Source organism: Telmatherina bonti (assembly GCF_933228915.1).
Source record: "Telmatherina bonti genome assembly, chromosome: 4".
Taxonomy (NCBI): domain Eukaryota; kingdom Metazoa; phylum Chordata; class Actinopteri; order Atheriniformes; family Telmatherinidae; genus Telmatherina; species Telmatherina bonti.
Genome location: NC_136622.1, coordinates 29,612,557 through 29,638,706, shown reverse-complemented (window position 1 = coordinate 29,638,706; position 26,150 = coordinate 29,612,557). Strand labels below are relative to the sequence as shown.

At 38.3% G+C, this 26,150-nt stretch overlaps 1 protein-coding gene across 1 annotated transcript in view; it reads left to right on the top strand.

Annotated features, from left to right (window-relative positions):
• scube3 (signal peptide, CUB domain, EGF-like 3) overlaps positions 1–26,150 on the top strand; it is a gene marked incomplete at both ends in the record, with an annotated part of 83,811 nt that overhangs the window by 20,426 nt on the left and 37,235 nt on the right. Inside the window, 3 exons of the mRNA XM_079239813.1 lie at positions 4,391–4,513; positions 10,896–11,021; positions 19,266–19,400. Coding sequence (XP_079095939.1) covers positions 4,391–4,513; positions 10,896–11,021; positions 19,266–19,400 — 384 coding nt within the window. The remainder of the gene's footprint in view (positions 1–4,390; positions 4,514–10,895; positions 11,022–19,265; positions 19,401–26,150) is intronic.

Below are 26,150 nucleotides of genomic sequence, written 5' to 3'. Positions count from 1 at the left end.
AATAATTATTCAAATGCAATAGTGTCCATAAATCATATTTGATGATGATGCTGAGCCACAACCTATAATATGCCTGTGTAGCTATATATTGTATGTTGCATTAATATCATTCTAAAGGACTGTTATTCAGCTTTTAATTACTCATTATATTTTCGTAGAACCTGCGTTCCAACCAACAACTTCTCCTTTCATTTTCCATTGTTTGGAGCAGGGGTAGGCAACTCCGGACCTCTAGTGCCGCAATCCTATTAGGAGTTTCCATGCTGCAACACAGTTGATTCAAATCAATGGCTATTAGCAGACCTTTGCAGAGTTTGATGTCAATCTCTGCACAAGTCTGCTGATTAGTTCTGATGTGTGCCAGGTGTGTTGTAGCAGAGAAACTCCTAACATTTGTGGGACTGTGGCACTCAAGGACCGGAGTTTCCTACCCCTGGTTTAGAGTGTAAAAAGAAACTTGTTGCAGCACCAGAAAAATGAAGGCCATGCTATAGGCTCTTTGTTGCATAAATTAAGTTTTAGTTTCTTGATTTCACCAGCTTAGATGATGCTGGCAAGAACAGAGCCTGTGGTATTTTTTTTTAATAGTAAAAAAGAGAAGCAAACTGCTGCCGTCATCCTTTATACTTTCTCAGCGGTTATTATCTCAGCATGGTAGTTATGTAACATTTGTGGCACTAACAGCCCTATTCTGTTATTTTGCATCTTGTAATTGCCTGAAGCAATAAAGATATCAGACTGGATGCAAATTTAACTTGCAAAATAAGAAACGCACTGTGAGAAAGTAATTATAATTAACTTCTGCACCATTTACATGATAATTATGGGATTTACTTTGTACAGGTGAATGTTTCATTTTTCTGTTTTTGACTTTGTGATTTTGTAAATGTGTGAATCTGTGAGTGTGTGGAGTGAACTAAAAGTAAAGTGGAAGTGTGAGAGCTATTTCCATTGCAGATTTGAAAGATAAAGAGGACTGATGCTTCATATGGGAGCATTATTAACCAGATGAATAGAGGGGTTCTCTGAGTTTCTGTCATAATGAATCTTACTACAGAGATTTGGCATCAAAGGGACCTGACAGTAAGATGGAAATTTTGTTGTGATTAATACCACCCTGTTGAAAAATACTTCCTCACATGGCTTTCCACGCTCTTATCTTACAAGACAGTCTGTAAGGAGATTGATTTAGCCTTGAAAAATGATCTTTTTCTTGCTTACTATAAATCAGTTCAGGGTTCATGGAGTTCCTATAACATTAAATGGCTTTATGGAAACTTTATAAAATGAACCATACCTTCCCACGTGCTATATTACATACCGATACAAAAGAACCCAGTGGACTCGTGAAACTTGACAAATCAAAACAAGAATGGTGGTGTTGCTGGAAAAGGGATTAGTTGGCATTAGTCCATTTCATTGTTGATGTTAAGGTTTCATATTTGGGAACAAAAGAATAGATGCCCACTGTGTGACATTCTGTCTGTTTTTTACTTTCTATAAACTTAATTCTGACATATGCATGCTGTTTATATCACGCTACAGTGAGACGATGAAAAAAACCACTTAACGTTGTGTGGGAAGTCAATTTCAAGACATCAAATCGCTTCTGTGAATGACAGACTGCATTTTTTCATGCCTGTTATTACAGTAATATTGTCTACCAATGCTCTATTCTAAATTAATTGTTCCAGCCCCTTTTCCCCACTGCTGTCTGAAAACATAATAGGAGAAGTGGAAGTTCCTTCTCAGTTTATCTGCCCGTTTGTTCCCATAATCCCTCGTAGTGCTGCAGTAAAAATGTATCTAAAAGAATTTTCCCTGTCGGCCATCTCCTGTTAAAGAGACATTTCTAAAGCTGGTGACACAACACACTTTATTTCAGCCATGGTTTGTTGTTTTTCCTTTTATTCTGACATTTAGCCCATAAAAGTGCAACATGTTCAAAATTTCCAGGACCACGAACAAGTTTTATTTGTTGGTTTTCAAGTTCTGGTCACAGAGAATGTTTTCAAAAGATGTGCTGTCCAACTACATTGTTGATCACAGGTTTTTCCCTCGTGCTTCATCCATAATGTTACACTTAAAAAGTGAAAAAAAAAGAACAGGTAGAAAGAGGAAAGTAATGTCTTGCTTTACTGTCACCTCTGTACAGCTGGCCAATAAGGCGAAAGCACAGCGTGAGAATGGCCAGCACTCCATTTAATGTCAGAAAGAGTTGCGATGTTATCTCATGATCTAACATGTAGTTCAAACAGATCATAAATCCTACTTAAAATCAATCGAGTGAGATGTAACATCCAGGCGCGGCCAGCAAGATAAACAGTAGTGCACATGTTCAGTGGGTCGATCAATGTGGAAACAAACCCAAGACCAAGACAAGTTTATTAGCTCATAGAGCTCATGGAGAAATTTTAATTAAAGCGAGTTGGTTGAGTCTTTGCATCTGGTTCCTCATTACACAGCCACCTGGTGCTGCCTGGTTTAGTTGTCTCTGGCAGCTCTTTAAGTTTCTCAGAGGTTTCTGTCACTCGTTTATGTTCAAATGAAAGTGATGAAGGGCTCATAGGAAATGAGATTTTGGGGCGAGGGGTGGGAGGTGTCTATATTTTATTTAAAAAAAAAACAAACAAAAAACAAACAATTATTCTTGTTTTTATCATTCTTGATTATATGGGTGTGTGGTGTGACACACTGCTTAGTACTGATGGTTCAATAAGCATGAATTAAAATGGGTCTGGGGAGGATTGAGAATGTTAATCGGACACAAACTTGATCAACAGAACTTTACAAATACATGTCAACATGTAAGGCAAACTAGATTTATACAAAACTATAGCAATGCAAATCAGACCAGCACACCCTGATAAAGTGGGTGATTGTTGAACCAGTCATGTATGTGTACTCTAATTCTCAACTAAACTTAGACAGTCTTAAATCCTTCATATGGTCTCCAAAGTTTTTTTTTTTTTTTTTTTGCATTTTTAGTCAAACATGTCAACATAACACGTCTGAATTGCCCAAAAAAGCTGTTTTTATTCACATGTTCTTGTTTTCATTTGGTCCGGTAGAAAATATCTAAAAATTATGACTGAAAGTTAGCTCATTAAGCAGTTTGTCAGTTGACAGTGTGATGAAGCACTTCCAGACTGGTTCTGCTCTAATAAAATCTTAATCTCATCACCACGGCATCGCATGATAAACTTACAATTCAGGTAAATTAAAGTCAACATCTGTCCGGTGAATCTGGCTGCACTTCGATGATCTTTCTCTCTGTTAGGTTTTATCTGAGAAAATATATAATAAACTGTCATCTGGGGGTCTTTAACAACCTGAAACGAGTCTTGAATCCATATACGACTGTCAGCATTGCACTTTACCAATGCAGTGCTAAAAACCCACACACACACCTCCTGATTAGGTTTTAGTATCTTATCAACAAAAATGCTTTAAGAATTATGTCTTTTTGTATGTTAATATAAGCGTGATAAAATGCTTTTGTCGTTTTGCTTTCAGTTTTGCATAATGAGTATTTTAACAACCAGCTTTGTTTACAGAAACTCCAGAATTTTGGTGTCCTGCACGGTCATGTCTTTCCACTGCAGACTTAATGTCCTTCAGGGATAGGGAGAAATAGCCAACAAGCTAAGTTTAGGGGTTTAGGTTGCAGGTCATTTCCCATTGGGATCAGGCAGCTCCTGCAGAGAGCCTGTGATAAGAGTGAATTTGGGAGCTATGTAAACCTTGTTAAGCTGCCCTTCCCCTGTGTGCAGTAGGGTAATCCTGAACACCTGGGCTAGTTAACTGGGATTTGGTGGGATTAGGGGCTCCGTGAAGGCAAACTTGATCATGCTTCTGGTTAAATCCATTCCAAGTCTTATCTTTCCACATTCTTTTCTTCATATTACAAACTTGGTCCAGAAGTTACGCAACATATACCTTTTCTACTGAGCAATTTCATCTCTGCTTATATCAATTATTCATGCTTGAGCATTTGATAAGTATAAGAAAATCTGGATTTAAAATTTCCTTTTTTTTATTTATTTATTTTTTTTAACTTTTTTAAAATTATTATTATTGTTAAAGGTCATTTGTAAAATATGTGTTTTCACTCCATGAAAGCTGCAGGTCAGAAAGACCTTTATGGCCTTACAAGCAAAAGTGATGGCCACTGTTGGTCAGTGTTGATCTGAACTGAAATATCTCTTGAGTTTTTCCATTGTTTGACAAGCGTTCATTTACACTTTATTGTCTTTTCATTTTCATTGAAAATAGTGTTTAAACACAACTAAATTACTTGAAGTTTGATATTTGTTGTTGTTTTTAAGGTCAGCACAATGAGGAATTTGAGCTTCTATAACTTACTGCTTTGTCTCTTTTCTTTTTCTAGATGTGGACGAATGTGCAAAGTCACTTGACAACTGCAGCATGGATGCCATCTGCCAGAACACCCCAAAGTCATACAAATGTATCTGCAAGTCGGGCTATAAAGGAGATGGCAAACGCTGTGAAGGTAAACCTCTGACTTCATAGTGGCTTGTTTTTTAAGCTGGTGATGGGAGGTAGAATTTTCTGTTTGTCTCTGTACAAACTGGGGGAGAAATTTTACAACACTCTGAAGTGTGTTGCCTTAGATACCTGAACCTCAGCCCCCTAGGCGAGTGACAGGCTTGATAAGAGCTTCTGCCTCAGTTAATATAACTCATTAGCTTTGCAATTTTCCCAAAGAGGCAGGAGGGACCAGGAGAGAGCTGCAAACAGTGGAAGGGGGAAAGCCAGGTGCAGAGCGCTCCTTTGTGACAAGATGAAATGAAGCAGTAAATTTCCTACACATGTTTGAGGAGAAAATTAAGATAGCGGCTGAAGCGGCAGTCAGAGGCCCTTCCAAGCTGTCAGGGATATTTCCATCGCCAGAGGCAGACCTTAGAATCCCTGACACAGGTCTGTTTTTCTAGCCTTTTTTTAAATGTGCACAAAGCCCCCAGATCATTATATCCCACAATTTTTATTACCACCATTACAAAATCATATTTCACAACGCTCCCCCTTTTTTTTTTTAACCAATATTATTCTTTCATTTACTTGACCGGCTGCTTTTCATGGCTTTCTGCCTGTAGCTCATAAAAGTTTGCTTTATTGAGTCTATTGTAAAATATTTGCAAGGCTATTTCCCATTGAACTGAAAGTTAGTTTAATTGGTGGCTTCTCAAGGTTGATAAAAACAAAAAATATATGTACAAACTATAGGAATTAAAATAAAAGCTATCCAGCCGACTGCCTTTTATAGTAATTTTTGGTGTCTCATCAAGCTTTCACCCGTTTTCAAAGTGGACTGCAGAAACCATTAAAAAAGGTTCTCATGGAGGTAAATTGAATTTATATTCTCACCTAAACCAGAACAGAGTCTTGTTCAGAGTTGATATTTACATTTTAGTGACTGATATCAGGGCTTGTTTCAGAGTCATTTGTAACTTGTAAAATTAAATGGTATGTTGTCATCACAAGGGATTGTATAATATTCCTGGACTATTTGTGCTTTCTGTGTAAATGGCTCAAACTGGAAACATACAATAACTCATTCAAATTAAATAATCAAATGGAAATTTCTATGTCCAAAGATACTTAGATTCTTCTCTACCTGGACTGGAGTCGACTTGTGCTGAATACTAGTTGACATAGTTTAGAAGAAGGCACACATTTTGTTTAGGTCTTACAGCTGGAAGTGCATATCAGAGTAGAAATAATTTCCTGCGTTTTAGGGGGCTACCAGAATTATGTCATGGTACAGATATGAAGATGGATATTTAGTCTAAAAATATGATCAACAGATTGAACATTTTGAGAAGAAATTTACTTAAGAGCAACTTTATGAAACGTAGACTTCACAGTTCCACTCCAAGAGCACTAGCCAATCTGTTACTACTTCCTTAATGAAACATGCATGTTGGCCTGACTACAGTTTGACAGAAAATAATTACCTAAAAAACTCTGATTGGGAAACAAGTGTTTTTTTCTTTCTTCTTTAAAAAAAAAAAAAAAAAAAAACCTCAACAGTTAGCTGCTTGGCCTTAATGTCTGAGTGAAATACCTGAAAGAAACTAGGCATCACTTGTCCCTTCACTCCTCATATGTCTGAAGACATTGCCGTGTCAGAGCTAGGTGGTGGCAGAATTATGTCAGGATGACTTCACACATAGAGGACAGGTATACTAGTCAGAGTTGTGGGAATCTGAACAAAATGCAGTGTGCCCCTTGAAGAAAGCCATCTGATTTGTGCTCAGAACCTCAAACACATGGAGGTTTTTCATTCAGCAGGGCAGTAACCTCAAGTTCAGAGCATACACAAGTGGTGAAGTAGAAAAGAAACAACTGACTTTAACCCAAATCGGACTTCTTTGGGGAGTCCTGAACATAATTTTCCACTAGCAATTCTAAGCTAAAAAAAAACCTCTTATCTGCAAAGAGGAATGATGAGCAAGTTGACTAATGCAATACTCAAAGTTGTAAATGGTTATAGTGGTGTTTTAGAAAAGGGTCTGAATGCTGGTGTGTATGTATTAATTCTGTGTTGTTTTTATTTTTTGTTTTTTTTTACAATTTTGAAAAATGTCTATATGGGTGAATGATCAAAAGGGTTTTCATGAGGCCAAATTTCAAAAGATTAACCTCTGCCAGGAAAGTCATGATTTTATCTGCATTTGTCTGTCTGTCTGCAATACATCTGTAAAATGTCGTTTTGTATTGGTGAAAGGTCTAGTCACAGTCAGGCCCTTTGAGCAAAGAGACTCTTCTCCTGTGAAGTCATGCTGTTGTGATGGACACAGGATGTGCTTTAGCATTATGCTAAAATTGCTAAAATCTGTAAAGGTTTCCCAGAAAAAGACGCTGCCTGGATTGGAGCAGATGTTGCTCTAAAACCTCCTATACTTTTCAGGATTAATGGAGTCCTCCACACATGTGGGAGCTGCTCATGCCAGGGGCACTAGGCCATGCCATCAGAGATGCAGCCGGACACATTCCTCCTGATTTTCTGAATCTTGTGATTTGACAGTGTAGAAGGTGGGATCTACAAAAGAACATTTTTCTGAAATGACCCTCCAAGCTTTTGTAAGATCTAGCCAGGGAGAACAGATGAAAATTAGCCCTTTAGGTAAATATGGCATTTTTAAAAGTGTTTTTTCTTTTCTATTCTTTTAAATTTGCCATGTCCCTGTCAACTTAAACTTTAAATAATAAAATAATGATTGTCAACGATTTTGTTCTCCACGAATCTAGAGTTGGCTTGTGTGGGTGTATATATTTATGTGTGTGGGTGGGTATGTGTGTGTACTTATGTGTATGTGTATGTATGTATGTGTATGGATATGTATATATGTATGCATATGTGTGTGTATGTGTATGTATGTGTATGTGTGTGTATGTGTATGTGTATATGTATGTGTATGTATGTGAGTATGTATATGTGTATATATGTATATATATATATATATATATATATATATATATATATATATATGTGGGTGTATGTATGTGTATATGTATGTATGTATATCTATCTTTATGTATGCATGTATGTGTACATGTGTGTGTATGCATGTGTATGTATGTGTGTATGTATGTATGTATGTATATATGTATATATATAATGTATGTGCGAGTGCATATACATATATATGTAGGTGGGTATGTATGTGCATATACATGTATGCATTGATCTCTTTCTTTTTTTTTTTTTTTTTTTTTTTTTTTTGTTTTTTTTATGTTCTCTTTTCTGTTCTCTTTCTGCCCCTTTCCTGTCCTTTCCGGTCGGGTCCAGCAGCATAAACTCTGTAATACAAGCTATTATCCAAAACAAATTGAAAAATAAAATAAGAATCAAGAAATACAAGGGGATCATTACATCTACAAAAGTTCCCCTTGGCAAAATAAATTTGCTCAGCAGAACACAGCATCCAGAACATCAGTCTGCTTGCTTAAATGCTGGACAAGACAAAAAAAATAAAATAAAATAAAATAAAATAAAATAATATATATATTTGTTGGTCTCAGACTGGTATAACTCTGTTCATCAGTGAGATTCTGCATCTCTGGAATGCTTCTTTAACACTCAGTTATGTTTATCTTTAAAACTGAAAATAATCCAATTAGTTGTAAATACTCCTCCATATGTTTTTGATTCATACCAATTGCTTCACTGGCATTTAGTTGTCCCTTGTCCATCTTTTTAGAGATGTTTATGCCATTAAATTACAACAAAACCCTTTCACTATGAAAGCTCATTGTTTCTCTGAAATATTGGAAGGTGTCTGTTTTAACATCTTGTTTATTTGTATTGAGAATCAATCCTGTTGCCTCTTTGATCTACTTTCAGAAACAAGTTGTCAGCAAATAAGGATGGAAATACTTTTGCTTCGTAAATTTTTGTGGCACTATGAAAGATTTTCAAGTCTTGCCAAACAGAGAACAAATTTTGTTTTGTGACATTTAGTGTCACATTAAAGACGTTTTCCAAATAGAAATCTTGTGAAGACAGTTGTTCCATATGGTATTTTGTCACTTTACTTAAAAAAAAAAAAAAAAAAGGTATTTATCTTTCACGTTTCTTAAACTGCATAAATTGTAGATGGACATAAAATATAGATGTCAATTCATTCACTCATATATATTCTACTTGTACCATGTCATTATGGGGTATTGAGTTTAAACTGCAGATGGAAAGGTGCCTTGTCATAAAGCTGTTTAAAATATGTGGAAGAAAACCAGGTATCTGAGTACTTTCTAAGTGAGTTACAAAAGGGCTAAACTTTGCAGTTTGCATTGTTGGGACATGACGGTAAGTATTAAAAAAATCAAAGCTGGAGGAGCAGAATCAATCTTGCATTATATTTTGTTAGATGTTTGAGGTTAAGAGAGGTAAAGTTACGGATGACTTTATGCTGTAATGGGGAAATGACAGTTATGTTAGAGGGAATAAGCAGAGAACAAGGAAGGGTTCCATAGTTTCAGTTCTATCCTTTTGCTGTCAAGTCCAATTAAGCCCTGAGAGAGGCAGTCTCGAAGAGCTGAATAAACGGGATTATCTTCCCTAAATGGGCCAGCAAGTGCTGAGTGGAAGTACTTTGTGTTCTCAATCCACCTTGTCTGACTCTCTTTAGTAAGGGCTCCTCAACCATCATCATAACCAAAAAGGACAAGCCCACTTGCCCTTTCTCACCAGTCTGCTCTCTGTCTGTCTGTGTCTTTCTTTCATTTTTTCAGTTTTAGCAGCCAGCGCTGAAGACCCTTGGGGTTAAATCAACATATCATTCTCACAGACAATATTTGCATTTTATTAAGTAATGACTGTCAGTTTGTTTGTAATGTCAGTATTTTCAAAAATGCCCAGGGTTAAGTTTTTAAAGATGTCTTTCTGACTAAACACACGTCATGGACTAATTTGATTTGGCTTAATAGCTTAATTTAGTTTAGTCTTGGCCAGGTATATGATTTTTTTAAATGATAGCTACATATTTTGCCACTGACTTTATCCTTTGTGTCATGGTAGAGAGGTTTTTATTATTCAATACTGAACGAAACTGTGTTGACACTTTCACATCCTGCCAATAAGAAAATTCCAAAGGCAAAAAGCAATGTCTTGGCATGAATCAGGTCAAGTTTTAGGGTATTAAATGTGGCATAAAACCTTGGCAATCAGTATTAAACTTTAAAAACAAAACCGTAAAATCAGTAAAACTGTGGCATATACCCAAGTTATATCTGTAGCAGGTGAATCAAGTAATTGCCAGAGCTGTTTCATTCTCTTAAGTACTTTTATGAGTAAAAGAGGAGCAATCAGGTCCCCTAAGCTGGGTAACCATGAAAATGCTTAAGCACTAATGGAAAAGGACAGGAGATGTTACTTTCTGTCCATGAAGACTATAAAGTGCCTGCTAACATGTACAATTTTTGTTTAATCAGTACTAAAATGGAAGCAACTTTTTGTGCTTTGGACTTTTTCTTAAGTGTTGGTTTGTGGCTTTGTTGGAGGCTCGTAACGATGAACTGGGGTAATTAGTTGATGTGAAGTTAACAGCACAAAATTTTGGAGGCCATGTTATATCTGTTCTGAAGATGTTCCTTAATTCTGACTTTAGCATAATTTTATCTCCATTCACAGTGCTGGATCTGCTGCTAAAATCATCTTAATTCATTTCAAGTTCTTGCAGCCAAATATTAATTATAACCCTCCCACTGCATACTACAGACAACACAATTTTAATTAGTTTAAACAATAAAAACGTACAACATGATACCATGAAATAAACACATTGCAGAATGTATTTGAAGGTATTATAATCACTTTTCATTTTAATAAATCTGACAAAAATATTTGAGGGTGTAATTTTGGAGGGAACCAGATTTAGGTGCAACACCAGCTCAGTGTATACCATGCTTGGCTGAATTAGATGGATTTTAGAAAAAAAATCTAACCAGCTGAGAGAATTCCTCTCAAAATGGTCATCCCATCCCAGCATCCAACTAGCCCTGACGTGCCTTCACATTCTCCAGAGTAAAGTAGTACCACTACCAATAGTTGTCTAAAAAGTATCTTGCCCACTAAATAAATAGTATTTTTTATGTTTCTTCCATTCAAGAAATAATTGCAATCTGACGCTTTAAGCAGCAAAGCTAATTGTTTTTTAACCCAATATTTCAGTAGCTTGTAGTTACACCTGTAAGACTGTCTAGATTAAACTACCATTGATTGGCTACAAGCAAATTTAAATTAATAAACAAAAATCATTCATATCAATTCGAGCAAAAAGAATGAGATTAGGATGGTTTCCTTGTTAAACTGTTTCTGTAAGACTGCACAAACTATGCATGCTCACACGTGGATCATCTTCTGTCTGCAGATGTTGATGAATGCGCAACAGAATACAATGGCGGCTGCGTCCACGAGTGCATCAACATCCCTGGAAATTACAGGTGCACATGCTACGACGGCTTCCGTTTGGCACACGATGGGCACAATTGTCTAGGTGAGTTAATGTGTGTACCTGCTTTAGCCATGTGTGTTCAAGTGGCTTTTTGCAACATATGTAAATGTGTAGCTGAGCATTGTCACATAAGCAGCTTCTGTCAAGAGAACAAATATTAAACTTCACATGTCAAGTTTCAAACTCAGTCTGGTCAAACATGTAGCCCAAGCAGCTGCATAAATCCTTCGCACTGCTTGTCTAATGTCACATTACGGATGGTAGTATATGTTTCAAGGCTGAACTGAGCCTCTATAAGACTTCTGTCTCTGATGTTAGCCATTTCCTTGTTCACGTAACAGGTAGTCTCCACATGTGTTTCCACAAAAGGAAAACTGAGACTTTCTTTTATAATAAGTCAGAGGAAAATTGGATAATTTATGAAAAGCTTGACCCTGAACTGGGGGCTCAGAATGTGAGACGCGAGTTGATGTTCTTTCCCATGGTTTAAGATTTCACCCCTGTGCCATTCATATTAGCCTCGTGGAGGACATGCTACACTTAAAAGGTTATGAAATTAAGGAAAATATTGCACTCTTCCTGCTGCAGAAATTAACTTAACATAGACATCATTTACCCACCCCCATCCCGTCTTTCTGTCCTGCTCTTTCTCCCCTATCCGCCAGCCTCATGATCCTTTTGTTTTGCTTTAAACTCTGAAGTAAGACTCAGCAGCTACTCAGAAAAATCACCTCCTTCTTGGTTATAACTTTAACATTATGCATTTTGCTTGATGCTAAAAGGCCAAATAACCCAAATTGCTTTTGTAAGTTTGTTTAGGGTAGTACATAAAATGCTACAGAAAGTTTTATATTCAGATGAAATGACAGAAACATGTTTCAGCAGTCAACAGTGATTTGCAGTGAGGGTATCTTTACATGTGGGCCTAAAAGGCAACACGGCCCTATCAACCCGCATTTACCTGGAGAGCAGCATGTAATGCTGGGATTAAACGACACTGGAATGGAAAACACATCTTAAGATCGATTTTAAACCTGTTCTGAATTGACGATGAACTTGTGCCTCTCGTGAATTTCTGTCTTCTTCTGCTTCCCTCTCACTCGCTGCCTCTTCATCACTCGTATCTACAGTGTAAAGCGCTGCTATTTTCCATGTCATTTAGCAACAGCGTTCAGCTGTGCACGGATCATTTGCTGTGCTGCGGATCAGCTCCTGCCTTTCATGCAAGTGTGTAATTGCAATATATGGTTGTGTGGATGCTGCTGTTGCATCACACACAGTTGCATCCATCGATCCCTTTGATAATTTGTCAAAGAACACTTACGCGATCAGACACAGAAAAAGCTTTTGTCCTCCACCATCTGCCATGATTTCTTCTCCTTTTTTTGTCCTTCACAAGCAACCTGCAATGATATCGATCCAGCATATTGTTAAAGGGATGATTTTTTTTTTTTTTTTTTAATCTCACTATATAACAGGGACTGAGGACACACTTGAATGTAAATATTAAGCTACCAATTACAAATCTAAACTTTTGCCTTTAGATCTAAAAGTCCTCTTAAGACTTATTTTTCCTGAGAATTTAATTCATTCTAATACGCCTGCTCTGCTCTGCTGAAGGAATAATCCTCAACACAAACACGAGAAAGAGGAGGAAGAGGTATAGAAGGGGTTTCATGTTAAGGCCCTGGCTTCCTCTTCCAGGTTTAAGCTCCTTTTGGCCACTGAGAAAAGATTAGTCCCCCTTGGCCTCGGATTGGAGAGTCTAAGCAGCTGGCTCCCAGACGAGGTCAGACCTTCAGAGCCCTTATAGACCAGATGTGCCCGAGGCTGCAGAGAAGGAGACACTCACCTGATCCTCAAAAGTTCAGAGTCAGTTTAGTCTGCAGTTTTTAAAGTGCTTTTCTTTAGGTTTACTTTGCTCTTCCACAAAGCCGTTGTTTTGGTTTTTTTTTATGTCATGTTGCCTCATGGTTTCAGAACATGCTCAACTCGGTCCATCCATTTGGTAATAATGTGTGGGGCCATCACCTTGGGGACACAAGTTGGGCCAGCTTACACAGACCTCTGTCCAAGTCTTTGTTTGCTGGCTACTGCACGTGCCACACAGCTCCTTGTAATTGGATGTGTTGGCAGTATAATGACATTGGGCGGTGGCAGAAGGCAGTGGAGCGTGAAGCAGAACACTGCCTTGTGTGCCTCACTGGGGACGCTCTAGTTTCTAAAGTCCCCCCTGTCTGCCACAAACCCCACAAAGATGTCAGAAAGTCAGCAATGTGGAAGCAATGCAATATCACAGCACACTGCTTCTGTCTGTGTGGAGAAAGATGTCACTCACTATATAATTTACATCACAGAGAGCCATTGTACCTCCCAAAAAGTCACACAGAAGAGATGAGGTGAAGCGTGTAAGAGCTTAATTACATATTTTATAACTGTCATGACTTTTATCTCACAGAGGTGAAGGGAAGGATGGTATTTAATGACCACACCTCTTCCATAGTGAAGCTGTAAAAGAGTCTGAAGAAAAACAGAGGAATCAATGTCAATTTAATCCAAAACACACATCCTCTTTACAATGAAAACCAGATGTAGGAAGGCTATTAGTTCCCCACTGTAGCACCAGCATCCCCACATTTATGCCCTGTGTGTTTTGGTTAGGGTCCCACAGAAACCCAAATCTACTCTTATCATTGCTAGTTTGTTAAACCCCTCTCAAGTAGTTAAATATCATAAGCATCTGCACAAATCCTCCCTTTTCTTCCAACCGCAATTCATATTCCACTTCTATTTAGATGGAAAAGACACAAAGATATTCCTTTTTCTGTCGTACAATGGCATGCAGTCTACACGTGACTAATTGAGGAAACAAAGGCAGACTTGAAGTAAACATTACTAAAGTTTGACAGAGCCCCATCAGGCTTCTGTCATTGCGTTGTTTACTTATATTCATCATTCCGCTCTCAGTCAGGACACGTCAGACTCAGTCCCTGGAGAACTAATTTCATCCACATCATCCGCACACAAATACACACAACTTAACAGGCCATATTCCTTTGATTTCTATTGACCAACACTGATTTGGTTTTTATTGATTTGGGTAGGCCTCAATTCCCCATGCAATCTATAGGGAAATGAATGCCCTTTTACTTTAACCATCTCCAAGGACGTAACATGATCTATAACACAAAAGTGACACAATTATAGCTTTGGGTAGGGGTTTTGAGGAAACCTTTGAATTAGCAACTAAGAACAAGTAACAGCATTCAACACTGTTTGGCTAAAAGTTGTACAGAAAAAGGACATTTTTGCTGCTCATGTTAAAAATGTCTGTGTTTTCATACAAAAATTTTTTTCTGTCACATAACACAGAAGTCAACTCCTTGCTAAGAAGTATTAAAGCTGATTTGATCCTCTGATCATATTACAGCGTTCAATAATCAAACAGGGAATTTCAGACTGATGCATTATTGACTAGATTGTGTTGGTTAAAAAGTGTCCATCTGAAACTGCTGCACTGATGTGTTCTGCAGCATTTTAAATGGATTCATCACTTCTCTCAGGCAATAAGGTAAACCTCCACATCCCAGTCATAAGCAGCTGATATTAGTTTCTATTCTTCTGAAGATTTTTTAACCATCTGCCCTTTATTCAGTTGTGTAAATTGGTAGAAAACATAGTCACACACATCGTCACGTACTAAATAGCTACATGCTATATAGCTGCAATATCAACAGTCAAATAAATATTGTAAATAAAAAGTTTCTTGCAGCATAATAGAAAGAAGCTCTACTGTCTTACTGAAGAAAAAATTCTGCAAAGCGTTGTGTTGAGTTTATGCAGGATTATATAGTTGGAATGTATGTGAGGGTTTCTAAAGACGTTGTTTTGTTTGTGTTTGTGGCTTACAAACTGTGGAAATAGCCACATTTCACAAAGCACCATAAATGGCCTCTGGGGACATACAGAAATTTGTCATGAGATTTAAGTGCCCACCCAGATAGTCAAAACACAGCTGAATATTCATCTGTTATACAGAAATAAATTACTGCCAGCAGTTTCTGAGGCAAATAAATGTTTGCATTGTAGAATTTGTGACTTTTTGTTAGCATCCAAATGCCCCTGTGCACAAATACTGTAATAGGAAATAAAAAGATTGACACAACTGAGACTAAAAGTTAAACAAACAAAATAAAGTTTTTTTATATGCAGATATTCATTCTATATTATTGAATAGAATAACCAGTTGCAAATATTAGCACATTCACTTTGCAGTGCTTGATTCCTCCCTGGAGTTTTGTAATGCTTGTCAGTCATGGGTGTCAGTTAATTGCAAAGATGTCTGTGCCCTTTAATACTTCATTTTGCACTGAAATATTAAAAGATTAGGGCCCAGCTTCTTAAATCCTGGAATTCCCCTGCAACTCTTGATGATGAGCTGCAGATGCAACTAATTCAGCTTGCATTTCTGTGAGCAGTCACTTTTGTTGCGACGTGCACAGATCTGCTTTGGACATGAGACTCTCTACAGCGCAGAGGAGAAGAGCTGGAGAGATGAGTTAAAGGATAGATTTGAGATTGGTGAATTAGCTGGCTCCTGAAGGCGATCAACTCTCTCGCAGGATTGCTCAGCCCCATCCACCATGAAATGAGCAATTCCAGCTGAGCTGACTGGCAGGGCTTTGGGGGAAGCTCAAGCCTGAGATTGGGCTTACGGATGTAAGCATGTAGCAGACTGGAAGCCGTCAGACGTCAAGGCAGGGCCTCTTGTTTCCTTGGCATAGCACCATCCACCCAAACACTTATCCCAGGGTTTTGTTGTTAAAATACTTCCAGACTTGCTTTGGAGGAACAGAGGAATACCATTCAGCACGATCTTAGCTCATAGTTTTTCTTTTAGGAAAAAACTTAGCAAGAGATCAGACTTGGAATCTTAATTTGTACTTATTTACCAAACTGGTTACTGGGGAGACCGGCCCAGACCCAGAAAAAAAGAGTCTGAGATCAATCAAAGCTTTACTGGTTTTGTCTGTGTAATAGCATTAAAATCAAGCTTTGCTGCTGATTTAGAAATGAAACGGTACGGTAAACAGAGATTTTATTTGTGTTTGCTTAGCAAATGTGAATCAGTTAGGTGTGTAGAAACAGTGGGTCAGGCAGACAGGAAGCACTGGAACTAATAAACAGTTCAAAGCTAAATACTGTAAGTGTCTAGGACTTCCAGCCTGCATTAGTCAACCTCACTTCTAATGATTTAAGAGAGTGTGTTCGGCAGATGAAAGATCAGGACTCCCTGTAACATATTGGTTTATACAAACTCAGCTGACTTGAGTCAAAGCTTCGATAAATCTTTAACCAAAATCTATGTGCTCAGTTTGTGCTCAAGTTCAGAACTGGCCTTATGATTACTGTTCAGCAAAGAGGGAGGGTTAGCGTCGTGACTGACCTCCAGAGACGAAAAAGAGGAAATCCTATAATCCTGTTTAATATAAGACTGTAGATTTATTTTAATTGTAGTGGAGCCACTCCCTCCCTTAATCATGCCTATGTTCCTGTAGTCAAAGTGATGCCTGCTCATTCACCAGAGCAGCACAGTCAGGCTCTGCAGTTCAATGTGCTGCCTGTCGTTTTGTTGCCTTATTATAGAGTGTGTACTTCAACTCCTGTATATGAAATGCCAAAAGAGGCCAGCGTTTGTCCACTCACCTCCTTGTCTCTGGCCTGTCTGGACCACAGAGACAGTTCTGTCTGATCCAGGCAGAGGCCAAGCAGTGGGATGGATGCATGGACAGCTTTGATGACAGATAGCAGCAGTTTTTCACTCTCCCTGAGTCAGCAATAAACTTCCCCAAAGTCACTGAACCTTTTAAAAAAAGAGAACGAAAGAGTTGCGCATTTCTCTAAAATAGGGGTTCAGGAGTTTTTGTAAGGCAACCGCCGTGTTTACATGGCTCTAAAGCTCTGCGCAAGGCCAAATGTTATATATACAGTCAAGGCTATCTGAGAAACCAGTGGACATGGCCTCCGCAAACACAACCAATCTCTTAATCTCTCCGTTTGAACGCTCCTTTTCCCTTCGTCTCCTCAAGTGAAGCAGGGATAGAACACAGACATGTCTCATTTTTCAGAAGTGAGGCAGCCCTTTTAACTTGATTAAAACATTTTTTTCCACCCTCTAGAGAATTTTTAAAAAATGCTTTAAGTCCAAATAACATGAGCACTTCTCCTGGCCATGCCAGAACCCCTTTCCGCTTGGAAATATTTGCTTTGGACGCCAGCCTTGCCCAGCACACAACACAGGCAATTATGGGAGCTATTTAAACAAGAGAGATCTACTGACAGCCGACGCCTCATTTGGAGGGATGAAGGAATCAGGAAATGAAACCTTCATTGATGCGCTGAGGGTATGGAAAGAGAATTCCCCCAGGGCCCTCTGAGGCTGGCTGCAAATCTCCTGGGCATTTTGTGCATGCGTTGAGGACTATAGTGTTTGTATAGCTTTTTATATGTTTGAATTTTTGAGGTTTTGTGTGTGTGTGTGTGTGTGTGTGTGTTTTAAGGGAGAGGGAAGGGAGACTTTATGCATATGTGAAGATATTTTCCTCTGACTTGTGGAGGTGTGTTGGTACCTGCTAACAGTTTATCTGCAAAGGTGCAGCTGTAGGCGGCTGGCAGCTTTACTTAGTTCCAGGGTCCTCTCGCTGCGGCTGCCACTTTCAGGATGAAAAGATGAGACCATAAATAGTTCTTCCTTTACCTTTACTTCACCCTAAGTGTGTTTTTTCAGAGGGCTCTGCTCTACCTCGTTTCTGGGGGATGATTTCCCATCAGCCTTGGCGGGCATGACACATTGTTTGAGAGCAGGACAGCAGACTTGGCAAGCTGATGATGGCCATGAGTGGTACCTGCAGTGACCTCTTTGTCAACCCCAGATGTTTCTGTCTAGTCAGGTTGGACTTTGTGAATACCCCACGTGTTTGTACAACAGTGAATTGACAATGTGTGCAGATTTCTGTGCAGAAAAGGAAGAAGGGAGAGGACAGAGTAAGGTTTAATTTCTAACTCTTCCCAAGCTAAGAATTCCCCAGAAAGGAAACTTAATCCAGAGGCCTTCTCAGACTGGACAAATAGACAGCAAATTAGTTTCGCATGACGGTTTATTAAAAAAAAAAAAAAAACCTTGTGTATACAGCAGATTATTAATGCACTGAGCAGAGGGATGGATAAAGTTCCATTGTGGCTGGCAAGAAGAGACAAGGAGCACAGGTCTCTGATGGAAGGGAGTACACATACTGTCTTCTTCATGGCGGCACCTCTGTCGTGTGCCGGGGGAGAATCGGCTGCAAGGCAGACAAATGAAAGCAGGGAAGATTTTTGATGTGCAATATCCTTTTTCTCAATGATAAACGTGTATATCAGCGATTTTTGAAACAAGTGCTTGAGGAGTTTAGGGGGGATTCTTTGGAAACAATTGCTGGAATCCCACTATTCATTACCAACTCAAATGAACTCAGCAACCCTACTTTGTGGTCGGTTTCGCTTTCTTGTTTCACAGCAGAGCAAGACCTTAAGCGACACCTTGGTAAAAACGCTGCACTTACTGAAAGTAGATTCACCCACTCCACCCCACTAAAAGAAAGGTGGAAGGAGGAGGCCGAGGGGCTCACTCCTCTTTCCATTTACACTTTTCCTCCCCCTCTTTCTGCTCCCCCAACGTCCTTCCCCACTCTGCCTGCATTCCTCCTGTCACAGGGCTGACAGACACTCGTCATCAGCAGGTACTCTGGCCCAGGTGGATCAAGTTTCGCTCTTGCCAAGGGATTGTGCTGCATGTGCATTTTTTATGGCTTAGTGCTGCACAGTTGGAGGTTTTCAATGCCGCTCCACTGTCATGCCATATCACGCAGACAACCACCTCAGACAGCTTAAGTCAAACTGCTCAGGCTATCCAAAGATTACATTTGTTCTTAAATCACAGCTCCCAACTTACCCAGTTATTTATCTTTTTTATATGTGATTAGAATTATTAATTAATGGTTTTATATTAGAAGGGGATAATGGGGACATTTGAGTGATGTTTGTGTTTATTTTTTAACAATAGATTCATTTATATTCTCAATCACGATTATTGGGTTAAACTTTCAAATACATGTAAAACTGTTTGGATCCTCATTCAGATTCATGCTGCGAATTCTGCATGACAAATATTAACATGCAAAATATATTTTCTGTCTTCAAACACTTATCTAAATTTTGCTTTGTGTATGTGTGTATGTTTCCTGATAGATGTGGACGAGTGTTCGGAGGGTAACGGTGGATGCCAGCAGATTTGTGTCAACATGATGGGCAGCTATGAGTGCCGCTGCAGAGAAGGATTCCTCCTGAGTGACAACCAGCATACCTGCATCCAAAGGCCTAAAGGTTATTCATACACACACACACACACACACACATAGGAAATAGGATTTCTGAAAGAAAACTGAAAGTAGGGATGCACCAATACCACGTGTTTTCAAACCAAGTACAAACACATGTACTTACATTTGTGTGTTAGAGTACTGGTAAATTTCGTTACAGCTTACTGGTAAGGTGTGTGGACCAGAATGTCAAGTACAACTACCAAGTAGTTAATTGTGTGGTATATTAAATGGGTCATCCTGCAGCACATCCTGTAAATGCAAAGCTTGAAAACTGTTAAAATCTTAAAAAAAAGGAGAATGAAGTGGTTTTTGGTGGATTTGGTTCATTGCCATGACAACCCCCGAACATGCTCTGAAGAAGCTTCTCTCACCATGAAAATGCCAAATTCTCATTTTTAATATGTAATAAGAATTAACTTTGTATATTCATTAACACATTAAGACAATTAAAACATTAATTGCATTGACTAATCTCTTAACATTAACATGTTCATTTTGACAGCCCTAGATTTTCACAAGTATTTGGTTCTGTACGATCGTAACATTTTTATGAATGCTGAGTACAAATACATCCACATAATATCGGACCAATACGATACCTCATGTTGGGATCGGCATCCCTGACTGGAAACTGTTTGAGTTGCTGAGTTGTTCTTTGTCGTTGTTGTTTCTTGTGTTCTTTATTGAAAAATTGCTGAACAGGAAAGAGGTTCAGAGACAGAGGGGGACAACATGCAGCAAAGGGACCTTCATAACTAAGCTGACCTCATCAAGGAGCTGTAGCCTCCATACACAAGGTGGCTGCTCAGCCATTTCAGCTGTCAGTTCTTTACATCACATGTAAATTGTCAGGTCTGGGTTCTTTTTTTTTTGGGGGGGGGGTGATATAATTAGTGGATCTAAACTGAGGCTGGGATCAGCCCTAACAGGCCTGAATGAAAGATAAAAAAAAAAAAAAAAAAAGTAAGTCTCCAGTCTGGAGGGGAAAGAAAAGAACAGGGATAAATCTCTTTGATTTCCACCCATCCTTTCAAATTGAACCAATCTAGTGCTTGGCAGCATTTTAAGGTATCTGCGGTATGAGACTGGCCTACGGGAGACTGTGAACAGAGAAAACAATTAAAGGTGTAGCCCTGGGCAGATACACCTCTTATTTATAGAGCGTTCCTGTGGGACAGAGACATGACAGAAGAAGAGCCAACCTGCTCTGAGGCTTACTCACCACACACAGGAGCTCCAAAGAAATGCTTACATTTCATCAAAGCAAAGCAAATGTCTTTCCTCTGCATGTGTGTTGCAGTATTTTCTTCAGTGGATTTCTCCACTTTATAACAGATTACGTCCACTTTGTTGGAGAAAAATTAAACAATGACTTAAACTTGTATAGTAGTTTCACTTTTTTTTTCTTCTAATTTTATACTCATGCTACAGTAGCTTGATGGAAATATAAAGAATACATTTCCATGACTTTAGGCTTTATTTATCAGTAAATAAATACTTTTTTGCAGCAATACAGATATTATCTACATGTTCAAAATACTTATGTTGTTAAAAGCACAAGTAGTGAAATGACATCTAAGAACACTAAAGCAGTTGCCCAGAACAGATTAGGAGCATAATAATGCTTTTAACAAGACAACCGAGTGCTTTAGTATTCATCAACCTAATGTAGATGATATAACTTATTTGACCCTATGTGTGATTAAAAAGCATCATTTCCAAACTGCCACTTTGTAGGAATAAGCTACTACACGTAAAGTTTGTTTTTATGTACATTTTATATGTACAGAACGTTTTTTAACATTTGTTTAGAAAAGTGCTGGATAAATACACTTATTATTATTATTGTTAGTAGTAGTAGTAGTAGTAGTAGTAGTAGTAGTAGTAGTAGTAGTAGTAGTAGTAGTAGTGATTCTAATTGATTTATTAAAGTTTTTTTTTTTTTTTTTAAATTTATGTTAAGTAGTTCAGGAGCAACCACTGTTAACATCTATCTCTGTAGTAATAGAAGCTCAGACTCACAGTAGATAGGAGCTCTTTGACCTCCACTATGTACTTTGAACCTTAAATTGGCAACAGGCAGTCGTATTTTAGCGCTGAACTGATTCAGAAGATGTCACTGAAGGACAAAAGCCAAAATCCTTAGATAGGACTAAGACCACTGACTTCTCTGCAAATATGAATTTAAGTACTATGTCTCAGTCATATTTCTTTGTTTGTTGCTAGATTTAATTTATTAGATTTAATAATTGTTTTTAATAGGTTTACACAACTCTATTTAATGTATGTATAATAATGATGATGATAATAATAATAATAATAATAATAATAATAATAATAATAAATGTTATTTTATTGTTGTCATTATTAGTATTGTTGCTGTTGTTATTATTTTTGTTATTATTATAATTTATTTTATTTATTGAGTACATGTAGCCAGACCAGTGGTTTACATTGTTCTAACACATGATACATTTAATTAATTTTCCAAAACAGTCTCATTCCTCTGTAAATCATTGTCAAACAGACTGACTATTATCACCTTCAAACAACACATTTATTCAAATGGTAATTAGCTAGCTGTCTACATATTCCTCCGTTTCAGCTGATTTGGCTATTGTAGATCTTTTTTGCAAAGCTGCGGCATCTTTCTGCATTCAATTAACCCGCATGATCTGAGTGTGTGTTCATCTCTGCTTTGCTTGTCACTGCTCTTGTCTTTTGTAAGATAATGAATCATTTGGTTGTGATGTTGATGATTCCTCTAGATGGTGAAATAAGGATCCTGTAAGTCTGGTTTATAGGATCAGTCTGGCCAAATGAATTTTCAATGTTTACATTTCATAACTGCTGTGTTTTTGAGTGTAGTTAAAAAACAGTCTGCAATGCTGTCAGAAACAGACTTTGAGCAGCAGGCTGATCTTGGAAAGATCCTCTTGTCTCTCTTTGATTTACCTCTTTTCTCTTGATTAATGTCCTCAGTTCCTGTTAATGTCCCATTTTCATATTAATTTAGTCTTTATTGCTTCCAGATGAGACCCATTTGGATCAAGAGATTAAAGCTGCCATAAATTAACAAACTTCCTTCTCTCATCAGATAGGCGCCCCGTCATTGTTTCCTTATTTGTGAAAGACTAACAGACAGAACAAGCACTGATCTGCTTATTATTACTGCTTTTATTGCAACAGTGCATGCCTGAAGGAGACTGGAAGTGGTGAGGAAGTGACTTTGCCGAGCTATTGGGAAACAACCCTGAAGAACTGTGGCAAATATCAAAAATCTTAGAGAAAATAAAAACCTATTAAAACTCTCAGCCAAGTTGGTTTAAATGCAACCCTCCATGCATCCTGCCAGCCCACCTCTTAAAAAGCAAAGCCCGGGGTGCGGTTTGTTTGTGAGCTTTATTGTTGTCATTAAAAAGACATCAGCTTCTTCCATTAATGGGTCAGGTGTTACATGGGCAACTTCTACCAGTCTTTCTGGGAAGAGCAGCAAGTCAGTCACCGGACTGCCCGGCGCTGTCATTCTGTTTCTCCTGCTGGTAGCAAGGCTTTGTTAGCAGGGAGCCTCTGCCAATTAGGCAGCAGGGGTCTTCAGCTTCTCAGTTAATGACGAGGTTGCTGCTGGCCTGTCTCTTATTAGACCCCTCCCACCCCTCCAATTACCTTAACACAAGTAACTTTAGCCAGATCAGGTTCTCCATCGAGTAAATGGCGTAAATGTGATAGTTCGTTTATTCTCCTCAAATGTCTCCAGTCCAGTAATAAAACTTCTCAAGCCCATCAAGGTGCTTAGTGGTTGATAGGAATATTATGAAGGTTAAGAAGAGTTCCACAGCTTTGAGTTTGATTGATTTTATCTTTTACCCATGAGGAGGACTGGGGCATGTGTACATGAGACAGGATGCACTACACAGAAATTCAGGAATTTCAGCCTCATTTATTATATATCTGTAAGGCTTTTACTGTTGATATAAAGCACCTTAAATTGTCTTGTACAAATAAACTTGCCTTGCCTAGTGTCAGTGTTACTCACCGCTGGCGAATTACCTCAAGTGTTTGCTGAACTGTAATTGTACTAGTATATTGTGCATTTGTATTTAGTTCAGAATATGTCAAGTACAGTTATACACAGATCAGCCACATCGTCCAGACTATGTGCCTATAGTGTTGATTCTCCCGAACCTGCTTTGACCTGTCAGGGTGTGTAGCTTCCATGGATCTCACATATGATGACTTTGGTAGCTGGTTTTTGTGATTTAAAGGGACAGCTGCAGGGGAAAGTTGTGCTGACACAAATTATTATTGAAATGTAACATTTACCAAGAATCTGATTCCTGTCCACAAGTGTGGCTGGCATTGTGAGGAAAGCTGCAGAATAGCATGGAGAATAGCTTGTAATGTTATCATCAGGCCTGACTGAACTTTGGATGGATCTCAGGCTGTTTGCAGAAAAAAATGGTTACACAAGGTTTGACTGTCAGCTTTCATTTCTGCAGGAATCTGTAATAGGCTAAAGCTTTTAAGTCTTCAGAGTGTACACTCAGAAGCAGATGAACATAAATTAACAGAAAGCAAAGTCTGAAGTCAAAAGGAAAGTGTGTCATGTAAAATAGATCTCCCATCAAGAAAAGTGATAAAATAAATGCAGATCACTATGGTACTACTTCCCCTTTTGTGTATCTATCTATCTATCTATCTATCTATCTATCTATCTATCTATCTATCTATCTATCTATCTATCTATCTATCTATCTCTCTCTCTCTCTCTCTCTCTCTCTCTCTCTCTCTCTCTCTCTCTCTCTCTCTCTCTCTCTCTCTCTCTCTCTCTCTCTCTCTCTCTCTCTCTCTCTCTCTCTCTCTCTCTCTCTCTCTCTCTCTCTCTATATATATATATATATATATATATATATATATCTATATATATATATATATCTATATATATATCTATATATATAGATATATATATAGATATATGTACATGTGTATATATTTATATATATATATGTATATGTATATGTGTATATATGTATATGTGTGTACATGTATGTACATTTTTGTGTGTGTGTGTTGTATATATACAAATAATATAATCTGCTTCCATCGCATGTAGCATTGTTGGTTCATCATTCACCTGATTGTGGATGCAAGTTTTCTTTGGTACAGCGGGACTTTTTGTGTGAGGAAATATTTACTTTGCCAGTTGAAACCTCTTCCTGTGTTTACAACTTTCATTAGCCTCCCTACGGGGTTGTTACCCCTTGTGCAGCAAATCTCTCAACACAATGGACAAGATGGACCTAATAACACTGACACACACAAACACACACAAACTCCTCAATAATTTCAGCTTCAATTTATTCCTGCTGCAGGCAAAGTCCAACATGTCATCTGTTATGACATTTAGATGAAAACTGTTGTGTTTTGATATCAGGATGTGTTTTCTGTGTTGGCCAGAGCTATGGCTGAAAAAAGAATTTTTCAATAAATCACATCAAATCAGTGATACATGATCACCTCATACTTTCTGTTACTTTTTCTCTCCAGCCATGACATTCTTCTCCTGTGTGTGTGTGTATGTGTGTGTATATATATATATATATATATATATATATATATATATATATATATATATATATATGTATGTATGTATCTATGTATGTATGTATGTATGTATAAGCATGTTATTTTATTTTAGACTAAAAACTGAAATTCTGTGCAGAAGTATTTATTTTATCTATTTTCATGTCTTGCTGTGTTGTTGTACCGTTGTGCTTTAACCAACAGAGTTCTTAAATGTTTCTCCCTGTTGTTTCTCAGTAGGCATGGCCTCCTGTCTGCCTGTCTGTGCAATGGCCACAGAACTGTTTTTACAAGTGCAAAAGTCACTGCTCCATTGCTCTGCAGCCCAACCGTATAACCAGACTCTTTTCCTATTCTGGGGAAGTGGAGCAAAGGCTTTGAGTCGCAGAGACGAAGACATACGGGTCACTTTTTTTGTTGCTCCTTTTGACTTTTCTGCTTTTTTCCCCTTCTTTCTCTCTCTGCCTTTCCTATATTATCTGTCCTAGTCCTCTCTCTTTGTCTAGCCTTTTCAGACCCCATGCCCCACTCCGCCCACCCCCACCCTTCAGCAAATATACATCGGTGGTTTAGCCTTTGCAAATGTTGGCGGCCTTGCCGCTGAATTCTCCGTACCTCATTTAAGCTGGGCATCCCTTTTCCTTGTGGGTTTATTGAAGGCCATCCCTAAACTGGGCAGCCTTGCATGTTCTTATGGACTGCCAAAGAGCCAGTGGGGTTTTTCCACTAACACTTGGCTGTCATGGCTTCGACCAGAGGGCCAGACCAAGGTCTGCAGAGACCAAAATCATCTGAAGCTGTCTCTCACATTTATTTGGTAATTAATGCAGTTCTGAAATAACAATCAGCATCTCATGTCTTTTCTATCTTTGTTTTAAGAAAGGCTAGCAGGCTTGGTGTTCTCTAGTGTGTTATCTTTTTTTTGTTGGGAGGTTGACGGACTCCTTTGAGATTACACAGTGAGGTGACCTTGATAGAATGAGAGGAAGGGTGGAGGGGGAGAGTGGCACATACCCAGCAGGTGCTGCACAACTGCCTGTGACACAGATGGGCACACGCTCACTAATGCATTTGCAACATGCATACATTATGCAAATACACCTGTGTGTTAATGCAAACACATCCTTGCACTTATACTTTTGCATCCAAACACATCATTGACCCACAC